The sequence below is a fragment of the Pelophylax lessonae genome (genome assembly GCF_965119305.1).
Source record: "Pelophylax lessonae genome assembly, chromosome: 3".
In the NCBI taxonomy this organism is placed as follows: Eukaryota; Metazoa; Chordata; class Amphibia; order Anura; family Ranidae; genus Pelophylax; species Pelophylax lessonae.
Window position 1 is genome coordinate 229343682 of NC_138770.1, and position 27512 is coordinate 229371193.

At 42.8% G+C, this 27512-nt stretch overlaps 1 protein-coding gene across 6 annotated transcripts in view; it reads right to left on the reverse strand.

Moving 5' to 3' along the window:
• Positions 1–27512, reverse strand: part of DOCK10 (dedicator of cytokinesis 10) — a 482217-nt gene that overhangs the window by 170743 nt on the left and 283962 nt on the right. For all 6 annotated transcript variants that reach the window (XM_082248984.1, XM_082248983.1, XM_082248985.1 and 3 more), the window contains exons 18-21: positions 20096–20161; positions 18304–18396; positions 14436–14559; positions 14116–14237 (exon numbers count right to left, since the gene is read on the reverse strand). In XM_082248984.1, coding sequence (XP_082105110.1) covers positions 14116–14237; positions 14436–14559; positions 18304–18396; positions 20096–20161 — 405 coding nt within the window. The remainder of the gene's footprint in view (positions 1–14115; positions 14238–14435; positions 14560–18303; positions 18397–20095; positions 20162–27512) is intronic.

Sequence of the window (27512 nt, forward strand, 5' to 3'; positions counted from 1 at the left end):
AGCTCTCAACTCCTTTAGTAAATCAGCTTCATTGTCTTCTATTTCATAATTAAATACACAATTTAACTGGAATACCTTAATAGTAAATGATGGCAAACATTTTTTCTTTATTACAATAGGTGTGGCTGGAAACATGACCTCTGCATTATGTAAGCATTACATTTGCTATCATTTGGTTTATATAATACTGTTCTTTTAAATGAGTACTCAAGTCCATCAATGAGAGCTGTGTCTGAGTCCTGGTGTGTTTATAATAGAAACAGTGACTTGTTTATGAAGAAACCCCACATCTGTTAGCAATGAATGAGGTTATCATTGGTCAGAGTCCAGACAGTACAAGACTTCTAAGAAAACAAATTAAAAGTTTCTTGTAAATTTCACAACAGAGCTTAGAATAAAGAGGAAAAATTAACAAGTACAAAAGAATATTTAAGAATTATTTATGTAGGAAATGTGGATCATAGAATTGATATAAATCAAGGTCTGGGTATTGCGAAAAGGGCCATGTAAGTAAAAGAGGCTCAGGGTTAATAGCCAGAGTCTGAGCTGATCTCTTGAAAGGACAGCAGGAGTAGATGTCCAGGGCATAGATATGATGGGGGAAATTGAAAAAGAAAAAAACATTTTAAATAATTAATGTTCCTTTAGATTGTTATGTACTTGCTATAACTGGTGTCGGCTTAACTAATATGATTATAAAAGGAGCACAGCTTGACAAAAATATTGCATCTTGGCTAAAAAAAAAGTGTGGTATAGTCACCAATTCAAAATTCCTACTAAAGCCATTCACCTGCTGGTATTCTTCTTTTCTGAATCGCAGTCAAAGAAAAATAAAGGTCGATGTTTACAGCAGGTAGACCAAAAGGCACTAAGTAGAGCCTACTAAAGCTTTTAAAGTGGATTATGTAAAATTCAGACCAACGGTAAATTAAGAATACGTTTTTACTTTGGTTAAGTTAAAAAGTAATCTGAATAGTGCCCTCCTAGGTAGGCTGCTGGTGTTTTAGATAAAGTGGGTTTTTGGCTTTCCTTTAGCAGGGGAGCAGTGATCATTTGCTTTTGCCTCTTCTGGGTTCTGTTGGTACAGGTTCAACTACTTCCCCCTGCATCCCACTGAGTTCTAGCATATAGTGGGATGGGGGAGTCTGACTCTGGCCTGCATATTCATGCACTTTCAGCCAATCCTTGGTGATAAGAGTCAATGACTAGCAGGGGGCTGATAGGGGTATAGATATCCTGGGGCCTAGAACAGCAGTCTCTTGTTCCTGGGGGAGTAAAACGCAGCCTGATGACTATGGTACCCCTGGGTTGCCAAAAAACAACATTGCAGAAATACCTTTGGGGTCCCAGCTCGGAGACCTCTGTCCAGACTATCCTGAAGTAGCGTGGGAAGCTCTACAGGGGGATCCAGGCTGCAGGCACCAAGTACGGAGATTGGCTGGTGCTACAGGAGGCATTACAGTACCCAGGACACAGTGATTACTAGCCTTAAGAATCCTAGAAACTTTTCTTGCCACCTTTAGGAGTTTAACTTAGGGCTATACTCCTGTTGAGGGGGTTTCTGAAGGAGCAGATCAGCTTTAGTGTCCTCTGTTGCAATATTGCTAGTATCGCAAAGCTCACCCTCACCTCATCAAAATTAAACCAGAAAATAAACTGCAAAAAGACATGCACAGCCTTTTTTCTGACTTGAGTGACTGTGAACTACTATGCGCCTGGCTGCCATGTGCCTGTCAGGGAATGGAACTTGGGACCACACAGCCAGCCAGGTCAGAGGTCTGTGCCCCAGTACCATTCACAGCTTTACTTCAATATTTAATAGAGATACTTCATAGCATTATTAGGGCCCAATGATGACCAATATACAATTATGTACCTTTAAATAGTCTGCATGCACTATTCATAAGGACAGATCCCAAAAACAGTTCCTGGTCCCAAAACCTGACCATACAAGCAGCCTTCAAGCTACAATTATAGCTGGACCCTTTAAATTTCAATACATTCTTCAACAATCGCTCTCCTAAAAAAGAGCTTCAATAAAACACATACCTTCCAAATTTCTGAGATGAGAAAGAAGGCTGTCTTTTAGCACAAATTATATAGATTAGGAACATTTCCTTTATACTTGCAACAATGCAACCACTTAGTTCAGGGGTGTCCAAACTATGGCCCTCCAGCTGTTCAGGAACTACAATTCCCATGATGCATTGTAAATCTCTGACATTCACAGACATAACTAGGCATGATGGGAATTTTAGTTCCTGAACAGCTGGAGGGCCGCAGTTTGGACATAGCTGACTTAGTTGTTGGAGGAAAAATTGAGTGTAGTGTAAGACCTTTTGTAGGTAAATAGTACATTTTCACAGAGGTCCATACATCATACCAAAAAGAGTGACAACTGAGAAGGAAAGGGGGACAGAGAGACTCAATTACAAAAATGAGGGAAAGTTGGGAGCTATGAAGAAATACTATCAAAACAACTCTAGCTTGTCACTACATTTCTTAAAATCACATACTTAGCAATAGGAAAATGTACTTGACTAATGGGGTGTTATTCTCAGTTTGTTGAAGGGAACATCCTAATACAGTATTAAGCCACCTGTGGCTCCTGCCAGCCAAAATCATCTATAACAGCAGCCAAATCATAAATTAGTGCATATGTTAGTGCTTTATGTCCAAAATATGCTCCTGACCAAATTATATAATACATTATCCTGTTAATAAGCTGCAAAACCATAATAGATATTAAGACCACTGGCATAAATGTGTTCATATTAAATATATACTTTTCAAAAAATACTGCCTAATGTACAGCAACCTTTTATGTTTCTATTTAGTGACCTGTGAACCTTGGTGACTTTGGTTATGCCTGTTTATTATGTGTTTTCTCTAAGAAATTTGATATAGGAGCTGAGATCATTTATTATAGAATTTCCACCCACTGTTTCCTTTGTGAATGCCAAGTACAATCAAATAGTCGTGTGCACCAGTGTCTTATAATTATTGTCATCTAAAGTACATCAGATAGAGACCATTCAAATAGTGGAATAGGTATTCGAAGGCAAATAACTGCACTGGCAGGTAAAAGTTCCTGTTGTTAGCATGTTTCGGGACTGTTCATAAATAAATAATAAAAAAACAACAGTGTCCCATGCCACCTGCAGTCAAAGCACAAAAAGTTCCTATAGACATCGTTATTACAGAATTTTCCGAAAGTCTTGCATAAGGTTATCTGTTATAATCAAGACATAGTTACATAGTTAGTGAGGTTGAAAAAAGACATCAGTCCATCCAGTTCAACCTATGATGTGTGTGTGTGTTTGCTTTTAACCGTACATTGTTTTCCCCCTGTAATGTTGTGGTCTCTAAGGTGTCTAATAGTTTTTTGAAACTATCAATGCTCCCTGCTGATACGACTGCTTGTGGAAGAGAATTCCACATCCTTACCGCTCTCACAGTGAAGAACCCCTTACGCATTTTAAGGTTAAACCGCCCTTCCTCTAGTTTTAGTGAGTGGCCACGTGTCTTATTGTATTCCCTTACTCTGAATAGTTTGTTCCTTATGCTAGGGTCGCCAGTACAGTATTTGTACATTGATATCATATCCCCCCTCAATCTTCTCTTCTCCAGAGAGAACTGGTTCAGTGCCTGTAGCCTCTCCTCATAGCTGATGTCCTCCATTCCCCTAATTATTTTTGTTGCCCTTCTCTGGACTCTTTCCAGTTCCAGCACATCCTTCCTGAGGACCGGTGCCCAGAACTGGACAGCATACTCCAGATGTGGCCGGACCAGAGTCTTGTAGAGTGGAAGAATAATCTCTTTATTTCTGGAGTGAATCCCCTTTTTTATACATCCCAGTATTCTGTTGGCTTTACTTGCAGTGGCTTGGCATTGCATGCCACTACCAAGCCTGTTGTCTACCAGTACCCCCAAGTCCTTTTCCATCCTAGACTCTCCCAGAGGTCCCCCGCCTAGTGAGTAGCTTGCTTTCTGGTTTTTGGCCCCCAAGTGCATTACTTTACATTTATCAACATTAAACCTCATCTGCCATGTAGTTGCCCACCCCGTTATTTTGTTCAGGTCCGTTTGTAAGGTTTCTACATCCTGCATAGAAGATAAGTTTAGTGTCATCTGCAAATACTGAGATTGTACTAGGTATCCCCTCCTCTAGATCATTTATGAATAAATTAAACAGGATTGGTCCCAGGACCGAGACCTGGGGGACCCCACTTTCCACACCCGCCCAATCCGAGTACTCCCCATTAATCATCACCCTCTGGACTCTCCCCTGGAGCCAGTTCTCTATCCAGGTACTCACCTTATGGTCCATACCTACCTTCCTTAGTTTGTACAGTAAGCGTTTGTGGGGAACGGTGCAAAGTCCAGATACACCACATCCACAGGCTTTCCTTTATCTAGGTGGCAGCTCACTTCATCGTAAAAGGTTAATAGATTGGTTTGGCAAGAACGATTTCTCATAAATCCATGCTGATTACTACTAATAATACCGTTTTCATTACTAACGTCTTGTTTGTGGTCCCTTAACATCCCCTCCAAAATCTTGCAGACTACAGATGTTAGACATTTGTGTACGCAATTATTTTTTTATTTGCTTTAGAGAGGTTGGTGAAGGGTTTTTTTTTTATTGTCATTAACCTATTGATGTAGCATGACATGCCCTGGAAGTGGGACATCTCTCCGATAAGGACAAATAGACAGTTTTTTTTTGTAGCGTAAGGATCTGTTAGAACATCTGTCAATTTTCTTTTCCTATTATCTGTGACTTCCTGCTCTGCTGATGTCCATTCCCCTAACTTTTTGTCATTGTGTCTCTGGGAACATGATGGGAAGTCCCCCCTTCCTACCAAAAAACTAAGAAAAATGTTTGGCTGAAGTTAAAGTCGAGTCCTATATCCTATAGACTCTGCTGAACAATTCTATAACTCGGATCAGTGGATTACAATCCACTGATCAGAGTTATTAACCTAAAATGTGACCGCCCCCCCCATGCCGCTATTCCCCTGTCCCCAACCTCTCCACCTCCCGCCACTCCCTGTCACCTGAAACTACTCCCCCTTATCCTGCTTTCCTATCCCCTTCACCCCCTTCCTGCTCCCCAGCACTAATTTCCCCCCCACACCCAATCTGACCCCCCTCCCACAATACTGATCCCCTGCAGCTACCTTTAGGCATCCCTCCCAGGTGCTGCTGGGGCTTGGGGGGGGGGGATCACAGAATGTCTCCCCCGGCAGGCCAATCCCCCTCATACTGGCCCCTGCACCCCTATCCATGCATCCCCAAGATGGCATCCCTCCTGCCGCTGCTGACCGATAATGTGATGCTGTCATGCTGAGCGGGCGGGGGGGAGTGCTGGTGAAGCTCAGGCTTGGGGGGGCTTGGTAAATATGTGTTTACTAGCCCCCTCCCTGAAGTGCAGTGGACCGAGGCAGCCATCGCTAATGATGGCTCCTATGTCCACTGACAGCTTGGATGATCAGCTGATCGCATAGTAAACCGAGATTTTTTTATGTCTCAGACTGACAGTTTATGAATGGATAAGGAGTCTCTATATAGACTCCTTATTCACTCATGTAAAGTGCTGCAGAGAAAAGAGATATGGGGGTCTGCTTAGACCTCCGATATTTCACCAAAGACCCCCCCCCCCAAAAAAAAAAAAATATATATATATATATATATATATATATATATATATAAAATTGTAAAAAAAAAAACATGGAGCGGACTCTGTCAAGCGGATGATGGGTCCACTTCACGGACACAGCCCATTGTTCTCTATGGCGTGGTCGGATGGAAATGGTCCATCTGTCCATTTCCATCCGATCCGGTAGATGGATGGGGAATGGGATCCCCATCCATCTGTTTTTAGTGGACCGATCGGATGCAGGCCAGTGTAAACGGACACATGGGCCCGCTTGAAAAACGAACAGGCAGTCCCGATCGGTCTTCTTGTGTGAAAGGGGCCTAAGGCCTTGTTCACACCGGGCATACACAGCGTACCTTTACAGGGATGCACAGATGTTCCGTGCATCCCTGTTCAGGCAGTCCAATTGATGTCATTTGGGATGTAGCAACTGCACAAACAGAGCCGTCGCTCCCAATTTGACATCCATGTAGGTCCGCATGCATGTCCCTGAGCTCACACTGTCTGCGTTCGGGGTCGTGCACCCACACCCACACATGTGTCAGATTTGGAACAGCAACTATGCCTGTGCAGCTGTTGCATCCCAATTGACATAAATGGGACTGCCTGTACAGGGATGCACATGTGCATCCCTGTGCGGGTAAATATGGCCCTCCATGGGCGTACACTTTAGTATGCCACATCTGAAGGATGCTTAAGTAGTAATTTAGCAGGAATTTTGCAAGTTATGTTGTGTTTATGTGCACCATTAATGATTTTAGTGTATTTTTAGTGAAAATAGCGATAATGAACATTTGCGCATTTATTGCTGGGTCCAAAAAATCAGTAGCACTTTTTTTATTCTACAGGTCATGTGCTTTTAGAAAATGTCTGGTTTGAGGGCCGGTTCACACTGGTGCGATGCCAGACATCGCATGTGATTCGCACCACATTGCTCTTACAACCTGTATGGCTGAATTTGCATCATATTCTGACCAAACTCATGCAGGACCCTTTTTTTTGTCTGGAACAGAATCGGATCGCATGGGTGTTCACACCCATGCAATTTGATTCCTATCCGAAATCACAGTTCGTACTGCAATCTGCAAACCGATCTGGGGGTGTCATTACCTTTGTATTGACACCCGCAGCAGTTTGCAGAGGGCAGTGTGAACTGCCAGCGATTCAGGTGCGATGCGCACCTTAATATTTGTTATTTATTACCTCAATACAGTTTTACTTTTATATTTAGTAGGAATTTTGTACATTTTGCCATGTTTGAATCCACTAATAATGATTTTACTGTATTTTTAGTGAAAATTATGGTTTAATAAACATCTGCATAAATATCGCAGTGCCTTAAAAATCTGTTCCACCTTCTTTTTATTCTACTGGCCATGTGCTTGCAGAAATAATATGGTTTGAGGGGGAGGGGTCTTTTATAAACTCTGAAAGCTTTAAGTAAAAAAGGAAAACCTCCAGATTTTTCCATACATCCGATTTTCACTATTTCTCAAAAAAGTGCAATTAAAAGTTTACAAATATGTGTTATTTATTAACTAAATACAGGTTACGCTTTAATATTTTGTAGGATTTTAGCAGGAATTTTATAAAATTTGCTGTGTTTATATCTGCTATAAACGATTTTAGTGTATTTTAGCGAAAATATTGATTTAGTAAACATATGCGCAAATATTGTGGGGCCTTAAAAATCAGTAGCACCTTCCTTTTATTCTACTGGTCCTATGCTTTTAGAAAATATATGGTTTGGGGGGTCTTTACCAAACTCTGAAAATTGTAAATGAACAATGAAAACTTCAGATTTTTAGAGAAATGTGGTTCTTTACATTTTTGCATACGTTCAATTTTAACCATTTTGCAACAAGGCGTAATTTAAAATCTGCTATAAACGATTTTAGTGTATTTTAGCGAAAATATTGATTTAGTAAACATATGCGCAAATATTGTGGGGCCTTAAAAATCAGTAGAACCTTACTTTTATTCTACTGGTCCTATGCTTTTAGAAAATATATGGTTTGCGGGGTCTTTACCAAACTCTGAAAATTGTAAATGAACAATGAAAACTTTAGATTTTTAGAGAAATGTGGTTCTTTACATTTTTGCATACATTCAATTTTAACCATTTTGCAACAAGGCGTAATTTAAAATTTAAAAATATTTGTTTTTAATTATTCAATACAGGTTAGGCTTTTTTATTTAGTAGGAATTTAGCATGAATTTTTGGAAATTTGCTGTTTATATCTGCCAAAAATGAATTTAGAGAACTTTTAGCAAATATATAGATTTGATAAACATTTCCGCAAATATCACATAGCGTTAAAATCAGTGGAAACCTTTTTTTTATTCTACAGTTCATGTGCTTTCAGAAAATATATGGTTTGGGGGGTTTTAAATAAACTCTGAAAGCTGTAAAGAAACTGAAAATCTCTAGATTTTTTGAGAAGTTTGTATATTTCTATTTTTGCGTATGTTCGATTTTCAACATTTCCCAATAAATCTAAAATTTACAAAAAGTGCTTATTTATTAACTCAGTACAGGTTAGCTTTTATATTTAGCAGGAATTTTGTAAAATGTGCTGTGTTTTTATCTGCTAATAATGATTTTTGTGTATTTTTAGCAAAAGTGTTGTTTTGATAAACATTTGCCCAAATAATATTGTGCCCTAAAAATCAGTAGCACCTTATTTGTATTCTACTGGTCATGGGCTTTCAGAAAATATATGGTTTGGGGGGTCTTTAACAAACTCTGAAAGCTGTAGGGAAAAATAAAAAACAGAGGAAAAAATTGCAAAATAGGCCTGGCCAGCTAAGTTTAAAAGTGAAGCACAGGGACTGGCAGCAAAAGGGTTAAAGCAGGGTTAGGTTATAAAAAAAATATAGCAAAATATAGCAAAAAAAGCATCAATCAAAGAAGCAACCAAAAGGCCCATGGTAACTCTGGAGGAGCTGCAGAGATCCACATATCAGGTGGGAGAATATGTCCACAGGACAACTATTAGTCATGCCCTCCACAAATCTGGCCTTTATGGAAGAGTGACAAGAAGAAAGCCATTATTGAAAGAAAGCCATTAGGAGGTCCTGTTTGCAGTTTGCGAGAAGCCATGTGGGGGACACAGCAAACATGTACAAGAAGAAGGTACTCTGGTCAGATGAGACCAAAATTGATCTTTTTGGCCTAAAAGCAAAATGCTATATGTGTCAGAAAACTAACACTGCACATCACCCTAAACACAACATCCCCACCGTGAAACGTGGTGGTGGCAGCATCATGTTGTGGGGATGCTTTTCTTCAGCAGGGACAGGGAAGCTGGTCAGAGTTGATAGAAAAAGATGGATGGAGTCAAATAAGGGACAATCTTAGAAGAAAACCTGTTAGAGTCTGCAAAAGACTTGAGACTGGGACGGAGGTTCACCTTCCAGTAGGACAACGACCCAAAACATTCAACCAGAGCTACAATGGAATCGTTTAGATTAAAGCATATTCATGAGTTAGAATGGCCCAGTCAAAGTCCAGGCCTAAATCCAATTGAGAATCTGTGGCAAGACTTGAAAATTGCTGTTCACAGATGCTCTCTATCCAATCTGACAGAGCTTGAGCAATTTTGCAAAGAAGAATGGACAAAAATGTCCCTCTCTAGATGTGCAAAAAGACTTGCAGCTGTAATTGCAGCAAAAGGTGGTTCTACAAAGTATTGACTCAGGGGGGCTGAATACAAATGCACGCCACACTTTTCAGATATTTGTAAAAAATATTGAAAACCATTGATCATTTTACTTCCACTTCACATTTATGTGCCACTTTGTGTTGGTCTTTCACATAAAATCCTAATAAAATACATTTACATTTTTGGTTGTAATATGACAAAATGTGGAAAATGTCAAGGGGTATGAATAGTTTTTTAAGGCACTGTATAGTATATACATGGACTTACACAGGTGAGTTGCACTCCTGTAGTTAGAGTCCTGTCGCCAATAGCATTTGTGATGATACAATACAAAAGCAAACTGAGTGTTGCACTCTGCTTAACAGAGAGCAGGATCGGTAAGTTTATCTTGGTGCATTGTGGGGAAAGGTATAAAAAGCCAGGCGCACATGAGGTAGAGGTCTTTGGCAGGAAGCAGAGTCCTAGAGGAGGGTGGCGGCTGCCTCCTCTTCTGCAGCAGTTGGTGATGGTGACAGGCTGTCGGCCTAGTGAACCTACAGTGTGGAGCTGAACCCAGAGGTCCAGGAGAGCTGACTGAGGAGTTTGGGCACTGCGAGAATCTGGAAAGCAGTATGGTGAGTACAGAGGATCTTACCCAGGGGTCTGCCCAGGAAGGGGACCACTCCGGAGAGTGTAGTTAGTGGACGGGTGTCAGCTGGTATAGAGAAAGGGGGTACTGGGGGAGTACCCTGAGGAGAAATACAAACAGGAGCATTTACTTCAGCTTCTTTCAAGTGGCAGGATAAAGTAGCGGCCTTGCCGCATCCTCAAGTTAGAAATCCTCAGAATTTGTGAATAGTTTAAGATTGGAGTATCCCACTCATCCCTTCTCCCATCCCAATATAAAATAAAAACAACAAAAACATCTACCCCTAGACTGATCATTGACTGAGCTAAGAACGTAAAGTGCTAAGAATTCTGCATGCAGTTGCTACGGGTAACCCAGGGGAATCCAAAAGTGTCAGTCACCAGCAGTCCCCTAAAGGGGCAGTGCTACATATACAGGGCCACTAATAGGTGGGTAGAACAGGTTCTCCTGTATTAAACCCAATCTAGCAGGGGGCCCAGGGGAAGAGAGGTGACTCTTTAATTTTCCTTTGGTGCACGCAGAGTAATCCTGTTGCTCAGTAATCCTCAGTGCCATGACTCTTTACAATTAAAGTAAAGTTATCCAAGGTAGAGAAGAGATTATTCACCCTCCACATTCACTTATCATTATTCACAGCATGGGTGTGCTGTACGCGGGACTGTATACACTTCTGACCCCATTACATACTTCTAACACCCTCATACTACTTTACATACTCCTGGCTCCTAAACTATGACCCCTACACATTCTTGACCTCTGAACTCTGTACATTACATACTCCTAATTCCTGTACTATGTACATTACACCTGTGTGTTTCATACTCCAAACCCCTGCACTATGTAAATCACATATACCTAACCCCTGCAATCTGTGCATTACTTCTTCCTACTTCTTCCAACCCCTGCCATGTGTATGTAAGCTCATGCTTAAGCCCCTCCCACTGTGTGCAATTTTTGCAGCTTCAACTGTTCCACCACTTTCTTCTCCTTTCAGAGCCCAAGGTCGAGGGGTTGTTAGGAAAGCTGGAAACATTACTGAGGTGCTCAAGATTTACGCTATTAACTTTACAATCCTGACTACTAAGACTTTAAATCACTGGTAGTTGTTGTGACGTGAGTCACTTTGGTTGGGGAGCTTGTGGAACCCCAATTGCTTTAGGGAGGTTGGGAGACTCCTTGTCCAGCATCCCCAGTCCCTCTTATGTGTAAATCACCCTGTGTCTATAAGGGGCACAGGGTGACCAAAAACCCCAGTCAGGCCAGCTCTGCACTAATCAGACTCTTGCTAGTGGGGGTGGGGGTTTGTTGTTGTTGAATACCTGCATTTCATTGTTATATTGTTATTATGGGATGGGTATGTTGAGTGGATTAACTAAGGGGGAGGGGTTGTCCCAGAAGTGTTCATCTCCATGTGCTTTGTGTTTGATTAAACAGTTTTGATTCTGGATGACTCCAAAACTTGTACTGTCGAGTTCTTGGGGTAACTATAGCCAGAATCACGGATTCCATGTTCCAGAGCTTAGGAAGCAGGTTACTGTCGGAGATACCCAGTCGGTGGTGTCCGGATTCCGTCACATTGGTGGCAAGCGGTGGGATGCTTCCTGCAGTCTGGGACATCTAAACCTCCACCAGGATCCAAGATCGGGATAGCAGACTTTGGTCAACCCAACGGAGATATGGACCTGGCATCAGAGTTTGAGGGGGTGCTGCGGATCGCCCTTTCAGTATACCCCAGGACAGTATCTGCGGATCAATACCTGGAGCTCAGGCAGCAGATTCGGGTGGGGCTCTGGAGTGGCGCCCTCCAGCTTGCTGGTATATACCAGGGCAAGTGCTTTCCAACCCCAGGGGAATGGGCCAGTGTTCAACGGAAGTTGCGGATGGCATTCCTGGGAGAGCGGCCCCAGGAGCAATGGGTATCCGAGTTGGACAGGCTGGTGCAGCAGGAGATAGAGCTGGACAATCAGTATCGGGCTCTGCAATGGCACGCAGAGCAGAAATATTTAGGAGAGACTTCAGAATGCTCTCCGGAGGGATATGACTTTGGTGGCCCTGGATTGCTGTGGGAGAGCCTTACAGATGTGTTTGTGTTTGGTGACGAAGGGGAACCTACCCTTGAGGACCTGCGAGAATACAGAGAGGCTATGCTCCATCTCACAGGGGTCTCAGAGCTTGAACCTGATCTAGAACACTTGCTAAGGAAAGAACAGCATCTGGAAAGAGCATACAGGAAACTGCTAGGACACGTTCAGCAGCATGCCTATGAGTCGGCAGTGGAAACTCCGGAGATTGCTGTTCCCAAAGCTGAAGTGCTGACAACAGGGCAGAACTCTGCTAGCCTCTGCCCAGCACCACTAACATCTTCTGGATTCCACAGACAGGAGATGGTGAAGCTCGATCCCCAGACACCACCAGAGACCGGGGATTTAATAGACTTTTCTATTGAGGAGGAACAACCAAATGAGCCTCCTGCAGAAGAGCTGACTTCAGAGCATGGTGCTGTGGACCCTTGCATACAACAATCGGTGGCCCTGGAGGATTTGTGCAAGGTCACTGATGTTTCACTTTACTTCCCAGTGGAACAGCTGGAAGCTGGGCAGAATGCTACTGGCCTCTGCCCACAACAATCACCTTTGCAGGAGCTCCAGGGTGAGAATGCAATCAGCACCTCACAACTGCAGCTTGAGCTGATATCAGTGGATGGGACTGCGGTATTCACTGACAGAAATCCAGCAGAAGAGCTGGCAACAGGGCAGAGTGCTGCTGGCCTCTGCCCCCAACAAAGAGAAGATGGATTCCCTGTGGTAGTGGATGAGACTTTGGTTCCCACTTACACAACCCCAGAAAAAGGTCTGGCATTGGGACAGGAGGATGTCATCCTTGTTGTACATGCACTGGGGGATTTTTATACAGAAAAAGTATATGAGACTACTGTCTCCACCTGGATACCACAGGGATGCTGGGTAGTCGGCCCAGATCCCCAACAGCATGATGGAGTGATCCCAGCCACCCTGTCTTCTCTCCAGCGGCTAAATGGACTCCAGAGAGAAGGACCAGTCCACACTGCTCCCCAGCAGGGGTTGTGTTCTACAAGAGAAGCAGAGGTTGGCTGGGTGAGTAACGATCTGTTCCGGACAAATGTTTGGGGTACTGTGTGGGTGCAGACATTGGGGGACTGGAACTACGGACTAACTTCAAAGTCAACCCTTTTGGGGTCTCCTATGTTAGTCTCCTGCCGAAAGGGGAGATATGTGACGTGAGTCACTTTGGTTGGGGGGCTTGTGGAACCCCAATTGCTTTAGGGAGGTTGGGAGACTCCTTGTCCAGCATCCCCAGTCCCTCTTATGTGTAAATCACCCTGTGTCTTTAAGGGGCACAGGGTGACCAAAAACCCCAGTCAGGCCAGCTCTGCACTAATCAGACTCTTGCTAGTGGGGGTGGGGGTTTGTTGTTGTTGAATACCTGCATTCCATTGTTATATTGTTATTATGGGATGGGTATGTTGAGTGGATTGACTAAGGGGGAGGGGTTGTCCCAGAAGTGTTCATCTCCATGTGCTTTGTGTTTGATTAAACAGTTTTGATTCTGGATGACTCCAAAACTTGTACTGTCGAGTTCTTGGGGTAACTATGGCCAGAATCACGGATCCCATGTTCCAGAGCTTAGGAAGCAGGTTACTGGCGGAGATACTCAGTCGGTGGTGTCCGGATTCCGTCACAGTTGTCTATTACTTTTGATAACATGCAATATGCAGTTGAAGGCAGTCAGATGTTCTCACTTTATATAAAAGGTGTGCTTTCTGTTTAGTGGATCACTGTAACCATGATGCTTTATTTTTTACTTATCTCATTGCAATTTATGGACAGCTCTGTACACATATTGTCAACAGAAAACAATATACTTTATAAATTGCTTGGTCTGTAATTTCCTTTCCAAATTGCAAAAATGACCTGCTCTCTATGATATACAGATGGCATCTAAATACCAGTTCTGTATTTGAGATATACTAGTATATTTGTTGAAGAAGGCATAATAACTGTAAAACATTCTGTTTGATGTTACTTAGGTATAAAATTGAAGTTTAAACTCAAATCAGTACACTATAAAATATGCAGTACTTTAATTTCAAATAATAATAAGATTATTTGGCTGTTTTGTACCTTTCCCATGGCAGTATCCTCTATACTCAAGTATCTTGCAGGTAAACAGGCAGAAACAGGAATGAGATGATCTTGTGAAGTGATTTGTTCATTCTTAAACAAAGGAAGCCAGGCAAACCCAACTGTAGCAAAAGAAGACCAGAAAACATTACTGTGCAGGTTATACACGGCCCACTTAATGGCCACGCTCACTTATGAGGGTCAATGGAACGACAATGGTAAACCCTTTGTGAATCAAAGTATCCACTTCTATATGAAACACATAGCAGTAGGAAATGGTTACAATGTGCAGAAGTTAAATGTAATCCTTCTAAAGATACCTGGAGTTTCCAGAGCCTCTTTCTTTTTGGCATTAGCTTTTGCATTTATGTCACAGGTGACGTGATGAAATGAAAACAGAATGTGATGTTTCTCATGGAGTTGGGTGGGGAGCTCAATTTTCACCTGAAATGTAAAATATTACACCTCTCCTTAGACACTTTAGACCGGACACCTAGATATCTTGTATGCATAAGATCAATACAAAGAAAATATATTTTGGAACTAGGGTCTCTGGGCTATGTATAGGTCATAGAAGCACTACATACACATTTCACAGTTCTAAGAAAATGTAATCTGTACAAATGATATACTCTGATGTAACTGTACAAAGGTAGCATTATAAGAGGGTTCTTTAAAACGTTTTCCGCACTTTTTTTATACGTTTCGTAGCTATCTTCATCACAGCTTGACAACTCTTATACTAAACTGCAAGGTCAGACGCCTTGCCAGACAGACTAGTCACATGATTCTCTCAGACAAGACCAATTACCACTCCTCCTGCCCTCACGTTTCCAACAAAAATATAAAAGTGCAGAAACTTTTTGAAGAGCCTTCGTAATTGCACAGACCAGAAACAAAATTATACCTGCAAAGCATGTGCTTGTATTACTATATATATCTAGATCAGATTTCCTTAACTTTTGCTTATGCAAAAAGGAGGTTATATTTATTATGCTTGTAAATAAATTATAAGTAGAACACTAAAACCTACTTAGACGTAAAAATTTCACTTTATAGAAAAGATTGTAAATAGAATGCATTAAAAAAATCAGTAGCGATTAGTGACTTGCTAGCCAATAGTGTGCAATGGGTTGGCAAACGCAGTGACTTTCTTGTTACAGTTGGTATTTGTGCAGTGATGGCGAACCTTGGCACCCCAGATGTTTTGGAACTACATATCCCATGATGCTCAACTACACTGCATAATTCATGAGCATCATGGGAAATGTAGTTCCAAAACATCTGGGGTGCCAAGGTTCGCCATCACTGGTTAGAGTGCCTGTATTTCGGAGCTCCCAGATTTTTCAGCAAGAAAGAGTCTTCTTCCAATACTTAGAACTGACCACATTTACATGGATTTACAGATGGGACTGACTGCTTTAAGCGCCAGCACTAGTCATTATAATGTGGACATAAGTTGAAATAACTCCGCCTGCACGTCTGCCTATCCACAGCCTTGCATTCAACAGAAAGAACCACTGAAATATTTATGTGTTAAACTTTTTACAGAATCTATCAGATCTCACAATGTTCAGTTACATGTTTATTTTAATACTTTGATCATTAAAGGTTTAACTACGCAAGCGGTGCCTGTTTGTCTCTTGTTTGTCAGTTGCATAGGCAGCCTTTCTCTTAGGCAGATAGATATTTCATGGACTTTCTTTAAAGATTTAATTTTAGGCCAGTGGAGTGGACAGAAGGGCCCTTGTTATTTCATTTAAGGGCAGCCTTAATAGCTATGACAGGTTCTTTTTTGTATAAGAAATTACCATGTTAAGTGCATACACATTAATTATAAGTTTGTTTTTAGTGTCTGAATGGCTTATTATTATTAAAAAACAGAAGCAAAATAAAAGTAAAACTGTAAAAGTACATGGATAATAAAATCCTGCAATGTGCAATGATTTTTAACAATTGCAGAAAATCAGCCTTAAATATGTACAGATTTCCGTGGTATGTAAAAATGTACCTCTCTTTCCATTGCAGACACTGGAAAATGCTTTTCTGAAAATTGGCCTAATCTTTTATATATGAAAAAACTGCCAAGAAAGCTTGGCCAGTGCTATGGAGGGGTCTTGGCGGGAATCTCCTAACATGGCAGCTGATTTATGAAAAAAGACTGTGTGGTTATTAAACCATTTTATAGCAGAGCTGGTAAAATCTCCGTTTTTTTTTTTTTTTAGACACAAAAACAGATGAGTGGACAGTAAAATTAGAAATGAAAGTTATTTAGTACTGTAGAGCAAAAAGCAAAGACATACATTTATCCATAGCAAATGTGTAATGAGCATCTCTCATTTGTCTGACCTCTCTAAACTACTAGCTATATATTAAACATAAACTCTATGTATATACAATACGTAATAATGGTAATGTATGTTGTATTTTATATTTAATTGATGCCTGCATGCATGTATGACTGTTGCAGGGACACCAGCAGCAATAGATCCCCCAGCACCCAGGATTAATATACTCTCTAGCACACCCACCACACCCACCACTCCTTGTTAAACACTCAGTGTTGGAGGTGACGGAACTGCGTTCCCACGATTTCCCACTGTTTCCATCAGAAAACATACAGTATGTAATGCATGCATAGGTACTCATTTTCCCTGTTGCCTGCAACATTTCACCATTAACTTCCTCATTTGTTCTAGTTTGACCAGTTCTTACATCAACTGTATCATCACCCTGATCTGATGTGAGCAGCACCAAATTGGGGCCTGGTCTCCCCAGTCAATTTAAGACCCTTCCCTATCCTAAATACTTCCCCCTAATGGACCCACTTGTTCTCCTGGTCCCTCTGTGGACATTGTAACACTTGTTGGCAGCAGGGCTATCAAACAGTGGTTTAGTCTTTGTGACTGGCTCATTAGTTTCAGTTTCTGACTACATACAGAAAGGCATCAGTAAATGCCAGATTAAAAAGACGGCATAGAGTTATAAATAACTACCTGATTCCCCTTTTCTGCTTCACCACAAACCCTTTTATGGCTTGTAGTGGTTTTCTTGCAAATACATGAATAAATCTGTACTTTTAAACCATAATTCTTTAAATCCCATTAAACCATCGGCTTCCATAAGACAATGAAAGGAAAATGTCAGCTAATTTATAAAAAAAAACATTTCACAGATGATCCCTTTGACTAATTATGTGGAATGCCACTAATGTTGAAGTGAATATTACTGGCTTGAAGAGCTACACAGTAAAGCATGATGTTCTTTTCTTATTGTGGACTGAATGTAGAGATCCAGTCCCCTGAGGTGACTTTTTGAGGTCACACAAATGGGTTTGTAGCTCACTGGGAGAGCAATAGAAAGCTACCTCTGTCTAGCCCTGCATATCAAAAAGCAAGCCAACCCCTTTCTTAAGGTCAGTGTCTCTTCACGGTGTATCTCTAAGGCTGTGTTTTTCAATTCAAAGCAGTCTCTTTCTCTCTCTGTCTCCAAAATGCATCTCAGTTTCTGCAAGGTGGTCTTTTTCTACAAAGCAAAACTCTGATCTGAACAATGAGGCACCACACCGGGGGCCTAAATTGTTTCCTTCCTCAGGACTTAAAAAAAATGTAGGGTTGATGATCAGGAAATCAAGGGGTATCTGAGGATTTAGCTGCTATGTATATGCAATGCAACACAGTGCTGTTCAGCAATTGGTTTGAAAAACTGCAAAGCAGACCTTCTAAGTCAGTTCTATTCTTAACAAGCGCTCACTTGTCAACATGGTGCTTTTCAAATGCAGCTTACTGACTATCCCTAAATACAACTTTCCAAGCCAAGGAGAGAAGCCTGTCAAAATGTTGCAGTTATTCCTCAGGCCAACACCGCCACTTTCCTTTTCTCCGAATTCTCATAAATAAACCATGTTGTGACCTGATGCTACAACTCCATCTATCAGGCTTGTGATTTAGGGTGTCCAATGGCGGTTTATCTGCATACATGAGGCACCATGAGCATGAGGCACCATAAGCATCAGTCTATGTATTCTGGTTTAACATCATTGGTCACATTTTTTCTGGATGTTTACTGCAGACTAAGATAGGTGGATGTGTCAGGTGGTCTGATCTATGCATAGTTCTATAGCATTTAAAAAAAATGCTTAACAATCCTGTATAAACAAAAGCTACTAAATATGTGATACAGACTGACCTCATCATAAAAGTCTGGGTTCTGAGAGTGGTGAAGAATGGTGGTATAGGCCGCTGTCGTAAACAATGGGCCACCAGGCTTCCCATAAATACACTGTAGAAAGAAAAACACAGCAAAATAAGTAATGTCATAAATGTGACCCATTCACTAAACATTCACAAACTTAACAAACAAATGAGCTTGCATAATCTTGTTATGGACAGTGACATGTGTCTATGAGGCAGCATGTGTCTTTATTTTCCATAAAGCAAATATTATACTATGTTCAACCTAGACAAGATCTTTATGCTCAGGAGATATTTTTTACTTAGAGACATACAGGCCCATTTCATGCAGAATTCCGGAAAAGCCTGTAGACACTTTAAGAAGAAACATGTACTTCCATAAACATTTGCAGAGCTCCAAAAAACTATAAATTTAAGCAAATTTTTATGTTGGCTCATGGGATTTCCTTTTTTTGCTTAATGTTAAATATCTGGAGAAAAACAATTTGCTACAATGTTGTATTGTAGCCAGAATCAAACATGGCGCCATGTATGATGAAACCAGTCAGATGGAGCCAGGATGTATGTCAATACGCATGCCGACCAGCCAACCAATCTTTCTGATGTGTGGAGCCAAGATGCTCTTCGCATAATAAAGCCTACTGTTCTGCGACCTGTGGATGTGAGGAAGTTGGAGGAGTTTTGAGTTGTGCTTTATCCTGGGAGAGGTTTTAACCATTGCAGCCTTTACGACCACTTTCTGGTAAACCTTTTGTGCACAGCGTGGGGTGTGCAGCACATGGTCTGTCAGCAATATTGGTTTTCACTGGCACCCGCAGGAAGAGTGATTGCAAGATTTCTATCAGCACTGCTTTGCAAAGTATTTGCATGGAAATCTAAATTTGAATGGATTTCACGTTTGCACTTTATTTGTACACTATCACTTTATTTACTCCTTGGGATATAGTGTTTTCACACATTGTGTGTGTAACAAATACTAAATTGTCTTCATTTGTCTACTTTGCACTAAGTGTGTACTTTTTGTTACATTTATATGGATTATTGTCCATTTGTTTTATAGCACCACACTTCTCAATTTATTTTTTTTATATTTCGTATCAGAATGTAATGTAAGCTGCTTTGCTGCATGCTGAAGCTTCTAAGACCTAAGTGCGGAATTAGGCCTGAATTTTTGGCTGGATTCGGACCTGAAACAGACCAGAAGGCACACAGGACTCTTCAAACCGCTCTGCAGCCGTCCTGGAGCTGTGTGAACCGGCTCCATTGAGAGCCGGTCACAGTCTCCTGGCACTAGTGCGAACCCAGCCTAAAGCTTGTGGTAGGAGTTTTCATTCTACTTTGATTGTTCTATGAGGCTGCAGGACTCCCGACCCTCTGTCTGGACAGTGCTGATTGACCCTGTGCTCATCACATGCACCCTCCCCAAAAACAAAAACAAACTCTCTAGCAATACACACCAAACTGAGCTGTGGATTTAGTAACACTTTAAAATGGAAGTAAACCCTCCTATCGTTTTCAGCCAAGGAAGCTGCCATCGTCAACTAATCTTCAACTGCCATAATGCTGCACATGTGATCAGTTATGACATGAGCCATTGGATGGTTTGACAATTTGGTTTAGAGCACAATCAATGTGACAGGTACATAACTGTTTTTTAAAACTGTTAAATCAATGGGTTTACTTCCGCTTTAAGTTTACCCACACATACTAAAAAAATGTGACTTTTATCATACAATATATTTTGGTTAACAGGAAACTAAAACAGAACATTTTTTTCAATAGGTCACCTTTAAGGGTTGGCTTTCTTCTTCATCAGAGCTCTTAAACTCAATACACACCATTATGTTCCTTGCCTGCAAGAAGAGCAAGGTAAATTATGAATGCTTTAATTTGCAATAGATGTAAAGGAAACAGATCCCTGCAATAACCGAAACCAATCCAAATCCTTGACTCAGTTTTGGATTTCACAGAGAACAATGATTTCAAAATGTGATCAGAGAGCAAGAGTGTAATTCATAGGACATTCAGGGACATTATATTTCCTTATTGTTGGATGTAAGGCTGGTCATGGTCATAAATGGTCAGATGTTTCATTAATAATAAACGACATAGAAAGAACTGCCTGAGTTTAATCACAGCATATCTAGGGACAGCCAATGTGTAAGCATACATTTTTTTAAAATGTGAATGCCAACTGTTCCAAATAGAGCGGTATTTCTGAGTAAGTGAACCATTTAATGAGCCTTTAAAGCATCATGAAAACTTTGGCTAGCTATGAGTAGCCACCTGTGCACAGATCTTTTTCAGTCTGTTGGGCACCATCAGCACAGAATAGACTGTTCTAAACAGCCATGTAAGGTGCCACAGCAGTGACTTCACTGAAGGATGAAGTCCAAAGAGGCATGCTTTCAGGTCATTTTCTTTTGGATATACAAATGCCAAAAAAAGTATTTCCTAGGAAACATGTATTTCTGGGTAATTACCATTTACACTGATAACCCTGGGTAATAAAGAATTAAATTGGACTTTGCTGATAGGAGACAACCATTTTAAACAAATACTTTTGACTATATTAAAGTGGTATTAAACCCAAAAACAAACATTAATTATATTGCCCCTCACCAACTCTTAGATGTGATGGCTGCATTTGTTTTCTTTTAAGGCTTTCTTTCCTTTATTTTTACCTGGTAATCCTGCCAGTATGTCTGTTGTTTTTCAAAAGGACAAGCTCTTCTGCAACTGTAGCAGTTTAGAGTACTCGATCAAGCCATTTACCACTGGCAGGGGTGCTTTGAATGACCACCTTTAATTTATTTATGTAAAACCTTTATCACCAGGGGTAGGCAACATTAAAAAGGTGGAGATCCACCTGAACAGCATGGGAGAAGTCAAAGATCCCCGGGCACAGTGTCGCCTCCTCACATGTGATTTAAACCTCTAATTGCTGTACTACCGTGTCGCAATCGCATCCATTGCACGGCAATCATGATTTTAAATCAGGTGGAGAGGAGGCAACATATTGCCTCCCCACCACCTGTCAAACACATTTGAATCGCTTTTTAGGGGAGCAGCAGTGCCTGCTGCACTTGTGAATGAGCCCTTAATTGCATTTGGCAGCGGCACCTTAGTGCGCGTTCACACGTAAAATGGGGGGGGGGGGTAAAACCCTGTGGTTGAGTCATGGTTTTACTGCCCCAATCCCCTTTAGCTGCTGAAGCAGCAGCCAAAGATGTACACATGCCACAGCAGGAATTAAGCCCCCTGTTGCTCTTGGTAGGTGCTACTGCCTGCTTAAATGGCTTAAAGGGGGTGTGGTTTAATAGAGTCTGAGATGACTTACATAGTGCAGAATGTGGTAATATTAAATAGGGAATGTACGGTGGGTAGTATGTGCAGGAGAGGACTGTGGAGTGTATGGCGGTGGGTAGTGTGTGCAGGACAGGAGTGGGGAGTGTATTGAGGTGGGTATTATATGCAGGAGAGGAGTGTGGAGTGTATGGAGTTGGGTATTATATGCAGGAGAGGGGTGTGAAGTTCATGGAGGTGGGCAGTATGTGCAGGAGCAGAGTGCGGAGTGTATGGTGGTGGGTATTATGTGCAGGAGAGGAGTGTATGGTGGTGGGTAGTATGTGCAGGAGAGGAATATGGAGTGTAGGAGTGTATGGAGGTGGGTATTATATGCAGGAGAGGAGTGTGGAGTTCATGGAGGTGGGCAGTATGTGCAGGAGAAGAGTGCGGAATGTATGGTGGTGGGTATTATGTGCAGGAGAGGAGTGTGGAGTTCATGGAGGTGGGCAGTATGTGCAGGAGAAGAGTGCGGAATGTATGGTGGTGGGAATTATGTGCAGGAGAGGAGTGTGGAGTGTATGGGGTTGGGTAGTATGTGCAGGAGAGAAGTGTGGAGTGTAGGAGTGTATGGAGGTGGGTATTATATGCAGGAGAGGAGTGTGGAGTTCATGGAGGTGGGCAGTATGTGCAGGAGAAGAGTGCGGAGTGTATGGAGGTGGGTATTATATGCAGGAGAGGAGTGTGGAGTTCATGGAGGTGGGCAGTATGTGCAGGAGAAGAGTGCGGAATGTATGGTGGTGGGAATTATGTGCAGGAGAGGAGTGTGGAGTGTATGGGGGTGGGTAGTATGTGCAGGAGAGGAGTGTATGGTGGTGGGTAGTATGTGCAGGAGAGGAGTATGGAGTGTAGGAGTGTATGGAGGTGGGTATTATATGCAGGAGAGGAGTGTGGAGTTCATGGAGGTGGGCAGTATGTGCAGGAGAAGAGTGCGGAATGTATGGTGGTGGGTATTATGTGCAGGAGAGGAGTGTGGAGTTCATGGAGGTGGGCAGTATGTGCAGGAGAAGAGTGCGGAATGTATGGTGGTGGGAATTATGTGCAGGAGAGGAGTGTGGAGTGTATGGGGTTGGGTAGTATGTGCAGGAGAGAAGTGTGGAGTGTAGGAGTGTATGGAGGTGGGTATTATATGCAGGAGAGGAGTGTGGAGTTCATGGAGGTGGGCAGTATGTGCAAGAGAAGAGTGCGGAGTGTATGGAGGTGGGTATTATATGCAGGAGAGGAGTGTGGAGTTCATGGAGGTGGACAGTATGTGCAGGAGAAGAGTGCGGAATGTATGGTGGTGGGAATTATGTGCAGGAGAGGAGTGTGGAGTGTATGGGGGTGGGTAGTATGTGCAGGAGAGAAGTGTGGAGTGTAGGAGTGTATGGAGGTGGGTATTATATGCAGGAGAGGAGTGTGGAGTTCATGGAGGTGGGCAGTATGTGCAGGAGAAGAGTGCGGAATGTATGGTGGTGGGTATTATATGCAGGAGAGGAGTGTGGAGTGTATGGCGGTAGGTAGTATGTGCAGGAGAGGAGTGTGGAGTGTAGGAGTGTATGGAGGTAGGTATTATATGCAGGAGAGGTGTGTGGAGTTCATGGAGGTGGGCAGTATGTGCAGGAGAAGAGTGCAGGGTGTGTAGCAGTGGGTAGTATGTACAGGATGGTGTCAGTACGGCAGTTGACGGTGTCAGTAGCTTTTTATTTTTATTTTTTTAATAATTTTTTTTACAATTTTATATATATATATATATATATTTTTTTTTTTTTATTTAAAGCTTTTTCGGGGCAAGTGGATGGTGTCAGTAGGGCAGTGGACAATGTCAGTAGAGCAATGGACAGTGTCAGAATTTTTTTATTTTTATTATTTTTTACAGTTTAATTTTATAATTGTTTTTTTACAATTTATTTTTGTATTTTTTTTTTCACAATGATTGGGGAGTGGACAGCATCAAAAGAGAATATGGACAGTGTCAGCAGTTTTTTGTTTATTATTTTATTATCTTTTATTTTTACAATTTAAAAAAAAAAAAAAATGTAATATGTTGTTCACGGTGCTTCTGGGGAAGGGGGTGTGGGGTTATGGAGCAGTGGACAGTGTTAACCACTTTACGACCGGCGCACGACGATCTACGTCGGCACTCAGCCCCGGCCAGGCAAACTGACGTAGGCCTACGTCAGCACAATTTGCCGGCCCTGTGCGCGCTCCCGCGCGTCCCCGCCGCCGATGATGACTCGATTGGGTTCAGAACCGATCAGTCATCAGGTCCAGGCCAATCATTTTTGGTCTGGACCTGTTGATCGGTCCTGCCCAATCAGGTCATCCTCTAAGCCTGTGAAATGTAAACACAGGCTTAGAGGAGATGTGCCCTCCCCCCACAACGGTCTTTTTGGATCCAGCGTGAGAGGAGAGCACATCTTACTGTGAGTACTGCACCAAGCACACCCACACACAGTTAGATAGGCACATTTCACCCCCGATCGCCCCCCCAATTAACCCCTACAGCACCTGACACAACACACACTATATACAGCATATAGCATATACCTATATACCTGTATAAGTGTGATTTGTGAACAGGTGTAGCACTTGCGACCCCCCCTTTTCCACTCAAATTACCCCCCACCCCCCCCTAATAAAGATTTAACCCACTGATCTCCCCTGACCCCCCCCTGATCACCGCCGTTAACCCCTACACCCTCTGTCACATCAGCACTAATACAAACGCAATATACGGTGTTATTGTATTTTTGTATTAGTGTCATTGTGATCAGAATTAGCGCAGGCGACTAAGTTTCTGTCCCAAGAAGGTTTAGGGTCCCCGCCACCCGCCCAATAAAGATTTAAGCCCCTGACCCCCCCCTGATTACCCCTACACCCCCTGCCATAACACAAACCGTATACAGTATATAGCATTTTGCTATATACCCGTATAAGTGTGATTTGTGGTCAGGTCTAGCGCTTGCGACCCCCCTTTTTCCACTTGAATTACCCGCCACCCCCCCTAATAAAGATTTAAGCCCCTGATCCCACCTGATCCCCCCCTGATCACCGCTAGTTAACCCCTACACCCTCTGTCACATCAGCACTAATACAAACGTAATATACTGTGTTTTTGTATATTTGTATTAGTGTCATTGTGATCAGAATTAGCGCAGGCGACTAAGTTTGTGTCCCAAGGAGGTTTAGGGTCCCCGCCACCCGCCCAATAAAGATTTAATCCCCTGATCCCCTCCTGATCACCCCTACACCCCCTGCCACAATGCACACTGTATACAGTATATAGCATTTTCTATATACCCGTATAAGTGTGACTTGTGACCAGGTTTAGCGCTTGCCACCGTTCCTTTTATCCTTAGGATACCCGCCAGTCCCTTCCAATAAAGATTTAAACCCCTGATCCCCCCCTGATCACATCCCGTTAACCCCTACACCCTCTGTCACATTAGCACTAATACACACATAATATACTGTTTTTACTGTATTTTGTATTGGTGTCATTGTGACTTGAGGTTGCGCTAGCTAGCTAGTTTCTTTCCCAAAGGAGGTTTAGGGTCCCCGCCACCCCCCCCAGATCCCCAGCGCATAGTTTAGAAATAACCCCTTGATTGCCACACACGCACGCACGCACCTACACTTCCATTTCTAGTATAGTGTTTGAACAGATCAATATCTGATCTGATCAGAACTATACTAGCGCCCCCATAGTTTAGGGTTCCCAAAACGCGGTGTTTGCACGATCAGTACTGATTCCGGCCAGCACCTGCGTTTAACCCTTTCACCCAGGCAAGTGTAGTAATCAATAGATTACTGTCACTTGCAAAAAAACACAAGACACAAAACCGCTGTGTTAGCAGAGTCAGGCCTGATCCCTGCTAGCATTAGCAGTTTTTTTTTGTAGCGCTTGAAATAATCTTCGACAACCAGGTGCTTTTATTACCTGTGAGTCGCATCACTGTACGAGTAAATTTAGTTACCAAAATGACCAAACGTTCGTACAGGGATGAAGAGCTTATCAGTTATATGCTGACCGAGTCATCTGATAGCGAAGGGGAAGCTACAATGACCGAATTAGTGTCAGTATATGAACCTGATGACGGCAGCGGCTCCCTGACAGATAGCTCCGACGACAGATGGGTCCCTGTTAGACCCAGGCGTACCCGACCCCATTCTGAAGTTGTTGTGATGCAGGAATCGCAGGGTGCTCGTATGGAGCAGAGTGTGGGTACTAGTGCCGCTCATCCTTCTGGCGACCTGGCAAGCGCCAGCGGCCTAGTACAACCTGGACCTAGTACAACCAGCACTGCAGTAAGACCTGGTGACGTGGCGAGTCCCCTAAGTGCAGTTGAAGCTGGTGCGGTGGCTAGCACAAGTAGTGGCCCGCAGCCACCGCGTATTCGAAGACAGGCCCGTAGAGCCCATAGTGCCCTCCCTGATGCGCTGGCATTTCCTAATTGGCAACCCACTGATACTACAGCGCCAGTACTTCCCCCATTCACCGCCCAACCTGGAATCCATGTGGAGACAGCTGGTTTTACGCCCCTGAACTTTTTTGAGCTGTTCTTCACGGAAGATCTTTACAGATCTATTGTGGATCAATCAAATTTATATGCACAACAGTTCATCGCCGCCAACCCAAATTCACACCTTGCCAGACAATTCGGCTGGAAACCTATAACGGTTTCCGAATTTAAGATCTTTCTGGGCCTTTCCCTCCACATGGGCATAACTAAACAGAGTGAATTGCGGCTATATTGGTCCACTAGCCCAGTTCACCATATGCGCATGTACTCTGCCTCTATGTCCAGGACGAGATACGAGCAAATTCTGCGATTTATGCATTTCAGCGACAATGAACTCTGTCGTCCTCGGGGAGACCCTGCATACGATCGGCTCCACAAAATTCGGCCCCTCATAGACCACTTCAATCAGCGGTTTGCAGCCTTGTTTACCCCCGAACAAGTTGTCTGCGTTGACGAGTCCCTGATTAAATTTACTGGCCGCCTTGCTATGAAACAGTACCTCCCCAGCAAGCGTGCCAAGTACGGGGTCAAACTGTATAAATTGTGTGACAGGGCCACAGGCTATACAGTTAGTTTCCGGGTCTATGAGGGAAAAGATAGCTGTGTGGAGCCCCCCAACTGCCCAGACTACATAGGGAGCAGCGGTAAGATCGTTTGGGACTTGGTGTCACCCTTATCCGGAAAGGGGTACCATTTGTACGTGGACAACTTTTATACAAGCGTGCCACTATTTAGTCACCTTCTCGATTTACAAATTGGCGCATGTGGCACCGTGCGACCTAATCGCCGGGGCTTCCCCCAACGGCTTGTAGATTCCCGTCTTAGTCGGGGGGCGAGAGCCTGCTTGAAAACGGACAAATTACTTGCGGTGAAGGGGAAGGATACACGGGATGTTTATGTTCTGTCCTCCCTTCACCCAGACACGACGATCCAAATTCCTACGGCAACTGGCGTTATGGAGAAACCCCTCTGTGTCCACGAATATAACCTTAATATGGGAGGGGTGGACCTTAACGACCAGCTTTTGGCGCCGTATTTAGTTGCCCGTAAAGCCAGACGCTGGTACAAAAAAGTGTCTGTTTACCTATACCAATTGGCTATGCTGAACGCCTTTGTCCTATACAGGGCGTCAGGACGAACTGGATCTTTCCGGGAATTCCAGGAAGAGATCATCCTTGCCTACCTGTACCCAGGAGGCATGCCTGCCCAACTTCCCCTTCCAGATGCAGTGAGCCGGCTGCATGAGAGGCATTTTTCACATGTCCTCCCGAGTACCCCTACCCAAAGATGGCCCCAAAGAAGATGTCGTGTCTGTAGCAAGCGCGGATTTAGGCGTGACACCCGTTATTATTGT